The sequence below is a fragment of the Panthera uncia genome, chromosome X (genome assembly GCF_023721935.1).
Source record: "Panthera uncia isolate 11264 chromosome X, Puncia_PCG_1.0, whole genome shotgun sequence".
Lineage (NCBI taxonomy): Eukaryota > Metazoa > Chordata > Mammalia > Carnivora > Felidae > Panthera > Panthera uncia.
Genome location: NC_064817.1, coordinates 14745139 through 14760175, shown reverse-complemented (window position 1 = coordinate 14760175; position 15037 = coordinate 14745139). Strand labels below are relative to the sequence as shown.

Genomic DNA, 15037 nt, shown 5'->3' with positions numbered 1-15037 from the left:
ACCTGCCTCTCCCTGATTCAACTCGACCTCACTTCTGGTGTTTGAAAATTGAGAGAAGTAGATCAGTAGTCTGAGGGAAGGTTGGGCCATCCGTCATTTCATCCATTCAGCCAGCCCTTATTCAGGATTGATATTTGCCAGGCAATGCTCTAGGTATTTGGTGGATACAAAAGTGTGAAGACAAGATCCTTATTTTCAAGGACCTGACCATTTTTGAGAATCTTACTATTCAAAGTGTGGTGCATGGACCAGCAGCATACGCATCACCCAGGGACCTGTTAGAAATGCTGAATCTCGGACCCGCCCTAGACCTACTGAATCCAAGTTGGCATTTTCACAAGATGCCGAAGTGGATATTATGTGCATTAAAATTTGGCAAGCGTGAGTCCAAATCATTGATTGTCAGCCTGCATATTAAGGACCGAGGAACCTCTAAAAAGTGCTGATTTCCTGGTCCGACCCCCTAGAAATTGGTGTGGGGTGTAGCCCCAGCCCTGGGAATTGTAAAAACTCCCCAGGTGATTCTCAGTGTGCAGCCAGCTTTGAGAAACCGTGAACTATTAGGTTACTTTGCGTTGTCGACAAAAGGGAGCCCAGGATGAGGTTTTGGCTAGATCTTTTCACAAATTTACAATTCAACCAAAAGACAAGTTTGTCTTTTCTAAACATCTGTGGCGCCGAGACTAGAGGCAGACACACCAGAGCGCACTTGGTGACTCTGCCAAGTTGTACGTCAGGGTGTGGCCGGAAGCTTTCCTGGCGCACTGTCCCTCCAGGTCTTTGGGACCAGTCCATAGAATCACAGTAATGACGACCACCAAGGTCGTGTCGCTCTTCACACCCCATCCAAATTGTCCTGTGTATCAAGAAACCGAGACCCAGAGTTTTGATAACTTGTGGACCACTTAATTCTCAGACAGCCCACATTGCCTGTCTTCCCCCTCTCCCTGCGATACCTCAGACACCCTGAGATAGGTCGGAGCATAGAGGTGGGAGCACGGCACAACTGAGGCTCTGTTTATTCATTCCTTAAAAGGAAAACCGTGGTTTGTAATTTATAAGGAAAAATACCATATTTTACTCTGATATCTGCCTGGTGATGAGGCATAGAGAAACCATTTTTGAGGACTTGGTCATAGAAGAGTGAACGTTCTGTGTCAGAAATGTCATTCTTTCCGTACCCTCAACTCTTGATCAAGTCCAGGTCTCCTTTCCTCTCCTTTCCTGTGCCACTGGAGCTTATTTCTAATGATCGTTGTTCTGGAAGCTTTCTTTCATCTATGTGCTGATTTTTTACTCTCTCCCGCTGTAAACTCCTGACTCATTCAGAAGCTGCTCTGTTTTCCTCATCCTTATTGGAATCTTAAAATCTGCTAGGGTCATCATCATCTTGGGTTACATCTTTGGTCCCGGTGTGATTATTAATAATGTCCCAGGTTTGAAAAGAAATGACATGGTCACCCTTACATCTTCCAGTATTTTGGCCATACTTCCTCTCTCCTCACTATCTCATTGTCCTGCTTTCACTCGCCTTCTGCCATCCTCCCTGGGGACATCTACTCCACTCTGATGATATTCTGGCCTCACAGATCACTGACCCGCTGTCCCTTCATCCTGCTCCTGCCTCTCACGGGTGCCATCTTGCCTCATGCCTCGCATCGCTGGTAAGTCGATGTTGGCTGGGAGCCCTCTGGGAGCCAGACACTGCCTTCACTCTAAGCACCAGTTCTTGAATATTCTCTTCCATGACCCCAGCTTCCCACTCTCCCTCTTCCCTTCCTTCATGCTTGGTGATCCTGCCTTTGACCTTTCTCATTACTTTGGTTCATGCCCTCATTCTCTTTTCAGGCTACCCGGTTTGTCTAGGTCCCACTTGTTTTTAAACCTGGCTTAGCACTCCTGCCGGCGTTTCTGTGTCATATTGATCCACTGCGTCTGCCTCTCCCTCTAGCCTCTGAGCTTGGGAGTCCTGTAAGGACATTATGATTTTCTGTTTACCCCTGAATGCCTCTGCTATCCTGCATGTTTTCAGTCCTTAGCAAATAAATTGAATTTGCTGTTCTCTTATACTTCCAGAAGCACAGCCCTCCTACGAATAACTGTCTCTTCATTTCCGCCATCAAAAGGCTAGTTCTTTTGCCTGGTTTGTTGAAGAAGATGTTTTTTCACTTCTCATTTTGCTGTCAGAATTGTTCCTGTTCCCATTAGATTAGCTTCTTTTGCTAGGGGGTAAGAAGCGCCCCGATTCTCTACCTGTCTCTGCCCCCTCCAGGTACCTTGACCCTGGGCTGGTTTCTGTCCTGCAGCAGGTTCCCTCTTCCGCTTTCCTTTGGCACACTTTGGCACACTAAGGCACACTGGCTGTTTTCTTTTTGGAATGCACTTATCTCATCCACGAGCCCTGAATTTGTCTTTATACCAATCAGAACAGTAAGACAGATTGTGTTCTACCTTCACGCTTTCCCTCTCTTACCTTGAATTACACAATGATTAGTACTGTTAATGTTATCCTTCAAAAGCAGAGTATAGACGAGCCATCCAAGCCATTCATTCACCACTGATGGGAGATATAATAAATATGTCATATGCACTGTTTTCCCCCGTAGGCATGTATGAGTTCTAAAGTTATTCTGGATATGCTTCTGCTTATTAAAATTTTCCTCATTGTTTTTCTTACATATGAAGGAAGAGGCTTCATCGCAATGATTCTTGGGTTACTGCTTGCATGAGACTAAGGTGAGGCATGGATTTGCACCAGTCAGAAAGTTGGAAAGAAGCTTTTTAAAAGAAATGTAGCACTGAACAGTATTTAAGTGCCTTTTGTGGATGTAATTCTGTATCAGATGCTCTGAATTGAATGTGCAGGGAAGTTCAGTCATCACATAAGCAAACCCTTCACACATGAAAAGATTTAAGATTATTTGAAAAACTGTTAATGATTGTTCCTCTTTCGTACCAGACCTCTTGGTTGATACCTGTTATCCAAGAGGGCCTTGTGTAATATTGTGTGGGGGTCTTTCACATAAATCTCTAATCTCCCTGGAGTTAGGGATCATGTTCTTTGCAGGTTTAATGTTTGGTGCCTACAGAAAGAACTTAAATGTACTTTGCATTTAATAGATGTTTGTTGAATTGAATATCGTGAAGTGCAAATTAACACAGTTGTGAGTGTTAGAGAAAAGCTAAAGCGTTCATCAATATCACTTTACTGAAGGTGAGTTTCAAGTTGGGTTTTGAAAAGAAGAGGGACTTGTCCGGAAAAAGAGGAGAGAAAGGTGCCAAGCATTTCCTCAAAAGCAGAGCCTTCTGGATTGAAAGATTTCATTCCTAAGGATTGAGAGTATAGAAATGTCACACCCTAGGCCTTCCCAAGATTTTCTGGGGTTGTGGATGATGATGTCTTCTCAGGTTTGGGAGAACGGCAGAAGCTATCCTACTCTGCCACCGCCATCCCTGTCCGTGAATCCTTTCTGTGGGGACTGATGCTAGATTGTTTAGGGAGTGATGTGACATGAGTGGGGCCAGAATACTTACCTGGGCTTCTCTTTGTTATTTTTCAAGAAAGATAAGCATTCTCTCATGTTGTCTTTTGAACTCCAATTTGTCCTGGGTAAGTCTGAACTTGATGTTTCAAGTGTCTGTTTTTTGGCGTTGGTCTGGACTAGAATTTGCCATCTGTGATTAAGGGCCCATTTCTAAAATCCACATCCTCTTCTAAAGGGTTAGTTTATCTTTGTAAATAGTTACCACTATTGGAAGGGAGGGTGGTGCTCATTTACTTCTCACCTGACGTGGGCCCTCTCTTACATATAGTCATCATGAGTTAAGGTAGATGGAGGCTACCTTGTCCTGACTGCAGGAGATCATAGGACTTAGGGTTAGAAAGAGTCTTCATTGACTCCATAAATATTTATTACATTGGACATTGTGCGGTGGGCTGGGGGCATAATGGTGACAAAGCCAGATGTGTTCTTCACCTTGCTAAGATGTATGATGGAGCAAGGCACCTGTGAGTCACATAAGCTGTGGCCCTCCGGGGGTCTGCAGCAGGACCCTGGGCCAGCTGCACATCTGCTGCTTGAGCCATCCTGGCCCACTGGTTTTGTAGAGGACCATGAGTGTCTCTCCATGGGCCCTGGGCATGATCTCCTCACTTTGCTGAACATCTCCTGCTTCAGGCGCAACTTTGAAAGTCCTATGTGTGACTAGCACTTTTTGGAAAGCCTTTGCTCGTTTTCGGCTCTAGCAGGAAGTTATCGATCACAATCTGAGAACTGGATTTTTACTCAAGGGCGTGTAATTAACAGCACTGTGTGTACATTGTCCATAAGCTGGGCCGGAAAAAGTGCCCAAGTGAGGAGGTTTGCAGTAGGCCAGGTGAGTCTTGGATTAGGGTGGTTCAAGTGGAATTAGAGCCGGGGGACAAATGTGAGATACATTGTGAAACCAGAACAAACTTGCCTTCCAACCAATTGGATATGAGGCAAAATGGAAGTGGTTTATGGCATGAGGTTAAGCGTCCAGGAGAACTATGAGGCCATTAGGCTCAGGACGGAAGCTTGGCACAGGCCGAGCTCTCACTGTCTGCCTGATACCTGGCACAAAATAGGCACTCAGTAAACATTTGATGAGTGAGTGAACAGAATAGGGATTACTTAAAGGGAAACAGGTTTGATCTAGAAGAATGAATAGATTTTGTTCATTCATTTAGTAAGCAAACATGGAATTCTGTAAGGTGGGGGAAGGGCTTCTCATGATGACACCCGTGCCCCATCACCACCGAAAGGAGAAGGTGAAGAAGAGCAGGGCGTTCATGAGCTTGCCAAAAGTGGATTTTTCTCAGGCCTGGCTGACTCTCAACACAAAGCCCTTTTTTCATTTCTGCAAGCTTTGTGACAGGCCAAAGAGAACCTTTGTGCATGTGATACTTTCTAAAGCATGTTTGCTGTTAATGAAATAATTTTATTTCAGTAAAATTAAGACGAAGAAGGTACATATCCTCCCATCTTTAAAAAAAAAAAAAAATCTTCTAGATTCAGGGCATCCGGCAGCCACACTGGGTTTTGAGTCTGAGCAGCTCTAGCACACTTGTGCTCTCCTTCTCCCGTCTGACTTTGAGGTTGATGCTGACCTGGTCTCAGTAACCACGGTGGATGGGTTGACAGTGGCCTCCAGGAAAGGGCCTCCATCCCCTCTAACAGGGTGTCAGACCTCCCTGGAGGGTGCTTGTCCCGTTTCTCACTCTCTGCTCTCCTGTTTCCTAGGACTGCATCGACGTGGGCTGGTGGGAAGGAGAGCTCAACGGCAGACGAGGAGTGTTCCCCGATAACTTCGTGAAGTTACTTCCACCTGACTTTGAAAAGGAGGGGAATGTAAGTGTTCCTGGCTTGGATGTCAGCGCTCCGCACGCTGTCAGAGTGGTGGCTTCCCTGATGGGTCTCGGGGTGAGGGGAGTTTAGCGGACCATTGAAGAGCACTGACATTTTAGTTCGATGGACCTGGTTGCTGAGCCTTCGGCTGTTCTGTACGCTGGGTGAGAGTGTGAATGAGTTCATTACCTTCCACAAGCATCAGTTTCCTCATATGACAGCTAGTGACAGTGATCCTTATTCTCGTGTACAAAGCGCTTGGTACAGTACCTAGAACATAGAAGCACCCACATGACAAGACCTCTTGGGTGCTCCATTTAAGTGGACCGCCTGCATCCTGTGTCGTATGTCCTTGGCGGTAGTGAAGTGCCCAGTATCGTGGAAGTGGCTGAAAAGCACATCGTGAAGCTGAGGACGCAGAGCGAAGCCAGTAATGTTCCTACACTGTGTGTATATACGTATACACCCCTGACCTGTTCTCTCTTTGCGGGGACCCATTTTCCACTGCCGTTGTTTAAATGAACCAGAGTCCACCTTTGCCTCACTGCGGGTGTATTGTTTCTCCGATGAGATGTAACAAGAGATGTTGACAAGTTAGAAGCACTTTACATTATAAGGGGGCAGCACCCTGGTCTTTTCCATTCTGTCCTGCACCTCAGGGCTCTTGGCTCAGGCTTTCACTTGACTTCCGTCTGCCTTTCTGGACTGGTTTCTCTTTGTGCCCATTGGGGCTCTGCTACTGGACCATGAACCTGACTTGGACCCATGACCATTCCCAGGGAGCTGACGTTTATGAAGGATAGCTACATACTGGTGGATTGGTTGGTAAGAATACGAAACCGTGTCAATGGTGTGTGTACTGCTTAGATGAACACACGTGATTGTTCGAGAAGCTGCATGGTACTGGTACCCACCAAGGTTATGCCCCATAGATCTTTAGATTGGTTTTCTTCCTAGGGCCACACCTTCTACGCTTTTGCACAGGTCACTTTCTTGTATTATTTAGCTGAAGAATGCTCTGTTCCACACATGTTGTGCTCTCTTGGAACTGAGTTTGGGGTTCAGAGAATCTGGATTCCGATTCCTAGTTGTTGGAAATAAGCTCAGGGAATTCCTAGGCTCATTCCCCACACCTGGTGTTTTCTGTATCCCTGACACTTAACTGCTGGTCCACGTGCCACACTTTATCAGCATTACCTGGAGCTTGTTAGAATGTTCAGACTCCGCTCTAGACCTGGTGCATCAGAACCTAACGTTTGAACAAGGTCCTCAGGTGACCCGTTGACGTGTTACACGTGACACATTATAATTTGGGAAGTACTGTTTCAAAGTCATGACAACCCCACCTTCCAGTTCTCCACGGTATTTTAGGAGAAGAATAAATTCTCAGAACAGAGAAGAGCTCACCACTCAAGAAACAAAAAAATTCTAGCAAGCAAAATCACTTGAGCCATTTTTGCTAGATGGTCGCAGTGGTGGGTTATCAGTTGATAGAATCCATCCCTGAGAAAAACAGATGCTAACGTTTAGTAATGACTGGATCGTAAATGGTTTGAAACAACAGGACACAGGGTTGAGGTTTGACAGACATTTACAGAGTGTAATGGTTGTAACTCCAGGCTACAGCATAGGACAGACCTGGGCTTGAATCATGGCCCCGTCCATTACTTGTTCCGTTCCAGGTCATCTCACTGAATGTGTCTAAGCCTCAGTATTTTCATCTGTAAAATTGTGAGAATAATCGTACCTACCTTGCTGAACTGTTGAAAAGATAGGAAAGCTTTAGCATAGCTATGTGGTGCTTGGTAAACGTCCCATATATGTTAACTGTTAGGGTCTTTGTGTAATTATCGCTCTGTTATCGCAAGTGTGGGAAGGCTCCAGCTCAAACTGTGCTGTAATGATGGAAGCCTGACTCTGGTTCATCTTGCTTCGGCTGTCAAATCAACGCAGTTATCTTGATGTCTTTATGAGCTTCCCTGGGAATCCAAATGCATCTGAGAACTTTGATGATAGCCTTTAAAAGGAAATCTAATGCTTTATAAAATATAGTCGTAGAGACAAGCGGGCACAGAATGGCATAATCTTCATGTAATTTCTCATCTTTTTTCAGGATCTGCTCCCTGGCTGTTATGTTTTGTTTATTCATTCATCCACCATGTGTTTATTGGGTCCCTTCTCTTGGCCTGACCATCTTGCTGGTTGATGTGTGTACACACACTTCCTGCCTTTGTGGGCTTAGGGTCTGGCAACGGATCTGATGTTCAGGGCCACAGAGACCTGCCAGACCTTTCCAAAAGGACACTGAGGGTGGGCCTCTTCCAAGGAGTGGAGGGGAGAGGGCTGTCCTGACTGCCTGTTTGACCCTTCTCACCCATCTTTACAAGCCTGGTAAAAGGTGTTCGTGTCCTGAAGCATTTGGATGCCATGTCCTTCGTGGTGACTCCTCTCCCTGTGGCCAAGGAACCTTAGCAAGCATGCCGCCCTACTGGTTATTTATGACCTTCTTGGTTCTGATTGATATAGTATGATTTTGAAGGCTAAGGTAAAATCTGGATAATTCTTTTAACAAGTGGGCAAAGCCTGTGGTTGCCTGCATTGTGGCACCTTGCCTTACAGTTCCCGGTCCTATTTTAGTGAGGCAGCAAATACACCAGGTGAGAGAGATTCCATGGCATACTCTTCTAGAAGCTCTGCTCTGTTACATAAGGTATTAAGGGAAGACTTCTACCGAGAGAGTGAAGTTGTTGGTGAGGAGTAGACTCAGCTTGCTCGTTGAGGCATGCACGCTCTTTGCGGCCCCATGGGCATCTCGCCAACCTCAGACAAGCAGCCACCGTCTCTTTGATAGGTCTTTTAACCTTGTCCCTAAGAAGCAGAAAACTCAGTTGGGGGGAGCAATGGTCGTACCTGTCAGACAAAGTAATACGTGCAGCTGAGAAGTGATTGTGTGATGTGGCATTTAGCTTTTAGAAAATGTAAAGTCTTACATACTCTTTATCCCCTCCGGCCTATAAAACCAGCCAACCTGCTGTGCACTGGCCATTACACCAGCCTTTATCGCCACACACAGAGTACTGGTGAGCTGGTGACAGCGTGTCGGGAGCTGGGGGTGTTGTTTGCCGAGCCGAGCCGTGTGAAGATGATTGGAATCATTAACACAAATGCGCCGTGTGAATGACAGAGTCTGAAACATTCTGCCACCGGTTTCAGCACATGTCATCTTGTCTTGCCAGTGGCTGGGGTTGCAACCATTCACCCAGAAAAGAGGACGGTCTGGGATGATTAGGGTAGACGGCAGCAAACCCCATCTCTTCGGCAGCCGACCTCCTGAATCAGTAGGCATCGCGGAAGCATTCTGACGAGGCTGGCCCGTTGCTGCGGCGGTGTGGACCCAGGTGGTTACCACAGAGCCTTCTGGAATTTCCTGGAGGGCTTTCTTTCAGAGAGCGCTCGGCAGATTCTCTCTCACTGGGTGACAAACGCTTTGGGGCTTTCTCTCAAACTATTCCCTGTGGGGGGAGCACCCGCTGATCTCTTGGTGCATATTTTAGAGCAATTATGTAAGCTATTTATGAGAGAACCTAGATTCAATGGCTGTCTGTTTATTTTGAGACTTGACAGTAAAATTGAATATCAAAATGGAAAGATTAAATATGCTGAGAGCTCTATTGAAGCAATCAACGTACGTGCTCTGTCATCATCATTGAAGGAAAACGGGGAACTTGGGCTCTCAAGAACAGAGAACTTCTACTGTCATTAAAAAAATAGAATAGATAGTCTGAAAGATGTTTCTGAAAGATTGCTTTTTAAGAAGAAGTCTCAGGCTGCAGCACTTCAACAGAAGCTGTTCAAATCACCCAAAGAAAATGTTACTGTGCTAGTATACGTTGCCGTGGAGGACTCTTCTGAGTATATACCGTGTCAAGAACCAGAGTGCTGCGAAGGTTCCCAGAGGCATTTCCATAGCGAATGTTCTGCAGCGGAGGGTCTGCCTCTCAGGACCGCAGAAACCTTCCGTCAAAGATTTCTAAAGATGCCTGTGGCTGTGATGCAGGCTCACCTTTGCCAACTCACAGAGACTTACCCAGTGAGCCGACTGCCAGCTTACTAATTGCAACAAGAACGGAAATGTCAGCCAGTCTGGAACGCATGGGCCCGCCTGCCCTGGGCATTTGCTCCCACTGGGCCTGGCTTTTTCGAAGCCAGATTGTACAGGAAACCACATGTACTTGGTGCTTTCTGGGAGAGCAAGGAAGGAAAGCAGGAGGAGCCAGTCGTTTGCAGGCATAGCTTGAGGCCCCCTCACGTGCCAGAGGGAAGGGGGTGCCCAGGCAGCTGTGTGCTGAATTCAGCTGAGCCCAGATGCTCTCTGCTAGTGCACTGCACCTTTGGCCTCAGCAGCTTTCCGTTCTTTTCTGTTCTCACAGCTGACCGGCCCCTTCTTGTTCATTGTCAGTCTGCAGACACATTGTGGTACAATCAAGTAGGTTTCCCACATTCCCAATCACAGTTGAGTACCAACCTTAAGATTGTTCTAGATTACTCAGCAGCTGCGTAGGGTCCAAACTTTTAGACGAAAGGAGGACTCTTCCTTCGTTTCGACAATGACTAATCCACTATAAGTGGATTTTGCCAGTGTAACTGTGACTACATTCTCTTTACCAAGTTCTTCGGAGGCCCCTGACTTTAGCCCCCATCATCTGACAACCCAGTTTATAAAACTGTCTCAGCCCAAATTTTCTTTGTTCCTAGTCATGTCCTTCAGCTCTTTGAGAACCACTATTTCTAGTTTCTAAAGATGTCCGATGATATTTCCCCCAAATAGTCTTCCAAAAAGAAACAAATATGTGCTTCTAATAAACAGCATTGTAAAAAAAAAAAAATTCACCTACAGCCTTGTCTGTATATGTAGTTTCCTGGGTAATTTCACTTGCAGAGATGAGGATTGTCAAGGCATAGTGTCACCCAAGTAGGACCTAATGATGGTGCCCTAACTGAGCTTTGATCACGTGGGCTGGATGGCACGCCTTCTCCCTTCTCTGCTGGTACTTACCGCCCATACTCTCTCAGCTGAGAGCCTCATTCAGTGTATTTTTGCCTGAGATGATTCTCTGTCATCATTTGATCTGAAATGTCATCTCTTTGAGGCAGAGCCCATGTCTCAAGCTTCTCCTTCATGGGCCCGAAAGTGTGTGTCTTAGTTCAGTCTGCTATGACAGAATGCCATAGACTGGGTGGTTTATAAACAGAAACTTATTCCTCACAGTCTGGATGCTGGGAAGTCTAAGATCAAGGTGCCAGCAGATTTAACATCTAGTGTAGGTCCACTTCTTATTTCATAGATGGCTGTTCTTGTTGTGACCTCATACGGCAGAAAAGGTAAGGGAATTCACTGGGGTCTCTTCTACAAGGACGCTAATTCCATTTATGAGGGCACCATGCTCATGACCCAATCAGCCCCCAAAGGCAACACCTCAAAACACCACTACCTTGGGGATTAGGTTTCACCATATGAATAGGGGGTCCATTCAGTGGATGAACATTCAGTCCATAGCAGCATGCTTGGTATATGGTTGGCTCTCAGGAATCACTTGTCCTTTGGTCATTTGGTGACCAGGTGTACCTTCCCTTCCTTCAGTCTCTCCCCTTCTACTTCCTGCCCTCTCCTGTACTAGTATGAGAGAGGAGGAGGGGCAGGGAGAAGCCAGGTCCCTTGTCCGATTCCTCTTTCCAGACATAGGAGAGCTCAGGTCTTTCTATCTGGGTGTGAGGTCTGGCTATGGGCTTGAGGCATCACTTTTACAGTGGGTAGAGGGAGCAAAGGCATGAGCCATGGGGGTAAACTATGCGAGCATCTTGGGGAGAAGCCAAATACCGAAGCCTGGGTGACTACCCAATAGGCTGGCAGTCCAGCTGGGCCCAGCCAAGAGATGCAGGCCAGGAGACGAGGGATGCAGGCCACCAGACCAGAGGTTAAGTAGAGGAAAGTCAAGAGAGACACTGCCAAGAACAGGTTTTCATGGTGGCTCCTGCAGAGCTCCTGTGCTAGGGACTCTTTAAGGTGCAGAGGGGCACTCCTCTGAGCACAGCCCCAGCTGCACTCTTCAAAGATGTTGCCAAATCTATCAGGGACAGGGGAGGAAAGGGCAGAGTGGAGGTCTTTGACCATTTTTAAACCCATGAGTAGTGCCCTGGTCAGGAACTGTCCATTTTTGTCCCCTCTCTAGCCTCACACAGACACTTCTAGAGAATTTAGCTGGATGCCTGGAAGAGGGCTTCCCAAGGCTCAAAATCAAGCTAAGATTTGCTTCCAGGATCTTACCATATTCATCTAACAAAGCCCCCCTAAAGGGCACCCAGCCATCAAGAGTACGCTTCTCTGGTTATTTTCAACAAACCACATGTGTGGGGCCAGAGCTCTGAAGGCAAGAGGCCAAGTGGCAAATCAAAATTCCTGCCGGAGGGGTGGGGCCAGTTGAGCTGATGAGCTCTTCGCCTGGGACTGGCCAGGCTTGCCAAACAGAGGGCAGAGTCAGCTCTGAAATCCATCAGCAGGAAGTAAAACTTGCCTTCCTGCTGTCTTCACTCCAGAACATTCAGATCTATTTCCTTCCTGGCGATAATGGTAAGCGATCAGATCTAGTTAATGCATCCTTTGAAGGATGGTGTTTGCTTCCGTGTCCAAGCCAGAGACTACACGGGCAGACGCACACGCAGGCACACACAGGCCTGGACGCCCCGCATATGTGAAGACCGTGGAAAGCATTCTGCTCTCCTAGAAATCACAAAATGGTGGTTCAGTGATGAATTGCCTCAGTCTGGACATTGAGAGGTGTGAGTTCTGGACCTTCTTTGGCCATCACCTGGCTGTTGACACGGCCCCTGTAGGCCTCAGTTTTTTCAGCTCTGGAGGGGACCCTGGGATCACTCACAGCGCTAACATCCTCTGTTTTTAGCATCCATCTGCAAATTGAGCAGGCTGAAGCCACCTGAATTTGGATCTGGAGTGTTCTATTTTCACTACGGAGGGAGGCATAAAGAGAAGAAATAGAACAAGTGCCTCTAAAAATTCATGACTCAAAATACTCGCCCGAGTTGAAAGGGTGTCTCTGAGCACACACGTGCGGCGCTAATTGGTGCTGGTGAGCGCAACGGAGAAAGCATCGGCCTTCTGCTTAACCTGGAGGCCCCTTCCGTCCTGTGTCCTTCATCCAGTCATGATCCGACATTTGGGGGAAAACCAACTGAGTGATGTGCTTACGTCTTTTTATCTGAGAATCAGGAGTGCCTGTGCTCAGGTTTTCACTGTCACATTTTGCTACAGCTTTTCCCCAGTCTGCCTTCTCGGTTCTCACTGCCGTGTCTTGTGTTGCATTTAAAGCGGAAATTCACTGTAGGCTCACGTGCAATCTTCTTTTAATCATTTGGGGGGGGGGGGCAGCCCAGAGCTACATGGAACCCTGGCCCTGGTTTTGGTTTCGAATTACCTTAAAAGACCTCGTATTTGAAAACGTGGCATCATTTCTCATCTCAGAAGGCAGGAAGGCTAAGTTTGATGGAATCAGAGAGTGAAGTCAAGTCAAAAGGAAAAAAACCAGATAGCCTGTAGACCCACGCCGCTAATAAGCAAAGCTGGCCCCCGGCCAGCGCTGCTCAAGCCTGGGGGATGCAAGACAGTCACAGACTGTTACGTCCTTTCCAAACTGCCCCCGCCTGCCTCCACTAGTGCCAGGGGCTCCTCACAAAACCTCACACCTCAGCCTCCTTCCTCTGCTACCGTCAAGCACACACTTACCATGACCACACTTGTCACACGCTGTCTGTTAGCCTGACACATCCCGTCCTCTCTCTCCGTGCCCCTCTGCTCTGCCCTGTCACGCTTCATGTGTCTGCTCCATGCCAAATCTGACACAACACTAAGGGATTTTTTTTTTTTTTTTTGCACAGTAATCTTGGAAAACATGATCACTTGCGATTGTTTTTTTTTATTTGGGGCCCTGTGGTCTGAGGCAAGGTCGCTGGGGGAACAGCCTCGGCAAGAGGAGGCTCATGTGAACTTGGTTATAAAAATTTTCAAATGAGCAGGAAGTGAGCAAGACATCCACTGGGTAGGCATCTTTGGGGCTTGGCTGGAAAGAACTAGGCCACAGGGTGTTGGCCGTTCTGTGAATAAGAAATTACTCTGATCCTGAGGTAGAGGAAGGTTAGTTGGCAGAGTTTCAACAATAACTTCATTAGATAAACACACATCTGTCCCCAGTCTAATTTATACAAGCGCAGAGAAGGGAGGCAGAAAAAGGAAGAAATTGGGGTGGAGAGCTGGGCAGACAGACGGGAAAGGGCCTTCTGTCGGCAGACGGCCTGGCCTGTATGCGGGGGGAGGTGGCCCTTAGAGCATCTTTCTTTCTCTTTTTTTATAAGGAAGTTTGTCTGTACTCATATAGACAGTACCGAAAAATATTAAGAAGGAAACACGCACGCACCCACACTCCCGTAATCCTACACTAGTCAGATACCACGCGATTAATTTATTCCTTTGCAGTCTTTTTCTCTTTCTGTCCATTTTGTAACATAGTTGATTTGCGCTCATACTATGGCTGCAGTTTGGTACTTGTTTGTTTCCAACTTTCACATACTACAGTTCCCTTTGCTTTTTCTTACACACCGTGTCCGGTATTTGGCCATGTGGTGCTTTGTCTAGTGGATGTGCTCTGGCAAGGCGGGTCCCTCACAGTGGTTAAGAGCACGCCTGTGGGTCAGACAGCATGGGGCTACTCCCCCAGCCCCCCACTTGTTTAAAAGCCTGGTGACTTTGGGAAGCGGCTTCATCTCTTTAAGCCTCAATTATTTCATCTGCAAAATGGGCATAATAATACCACTACTTACAGAGTTGTCAAAAAGATTCAACAGGGCAGTGCTTACTGATGCCCTCTGTTTATGAAACCACCTCCTCTCAGGAGGGAGGTAGTATTATTGTCATTTTACAGATGAGAAGGTTTAGCTAGGTGAGTTCACTTGCCCGGTGTCCACGGCTAAGAATTGAAAGAGCCAGGATTTGTAATCAGTCGGGCTCTGAAGCCCCACCCCTCAGCCACCATGCTACGCTACGTACTAGAAGTAACTTGGCCGAGTCACCCAGCTACTAAAGAGCAGAGGTGAAATGTCACGGAATCCGGAGCCTACATGCTATGATGCCTCCTGAAAAAGTTCCTTATTGGTCTCATATTCCCCAGGTTTTACTTGACATCATTTTTTTTTCTGGTGCCCTAGTACAATAGCAAGCACTGATGGGCACCGGTAGGTAGGGGCCCGGGACTGATGGGGGCTTTTACTGGTCCCTGCAGTGATATCACAGTGGTATATTTTCAGAGTGCAGGAGAGAGTTTGTTGGAACTGTTTAAAAAATCATTGATATGTGATGCCCAGAGAGGGTCTGTAGAAGCATCAGCAGCAACTTGGATCATATTCTCAAATCTTCCCTGTTTCCATCTTTTCTTAATGAAGTCGATGTTGAAATGGTTCTCTTCTCGCCTCTGGATCCCCTCTCTAAGAATGGTGTCCAAGAATTGTGCCCTAGATGAATTCTTGGCCCCTGAATCATTTGCCAAGTCCAGCCTGACCATCTTTCTCCTACAGTCGATCCTGGGTGAGCGAGGAGATGCCCT

General features: G+C 46.9%; 1 protein-coding gene across 5 annotated transcripts in view; it reads left to right on the top strand.

The window, feature by feature from the left end:
* The window catches only part of SH3KBP1 (SH3 domain containing kinase binding protein 1), a 328594-nt gene that overhangs the window by 258510 nt on the left and 55047 nt on the right, over window positions 1–15037 (top strand). For all 5 annotated transcript variants that reach the window (XM_049643565.1, XM_049643564.1, XM_049643561.1 and 2 more), the window contains one exon: window positions 5265–5372. In XM_049643565.1, coding sequence (XP_049499522.1) covers window positions 5265–5372 — 108 coding nt within the window. The remainder of the gene's footprint in view (window positions 1–5264; window positions 5373–15037) is intronic.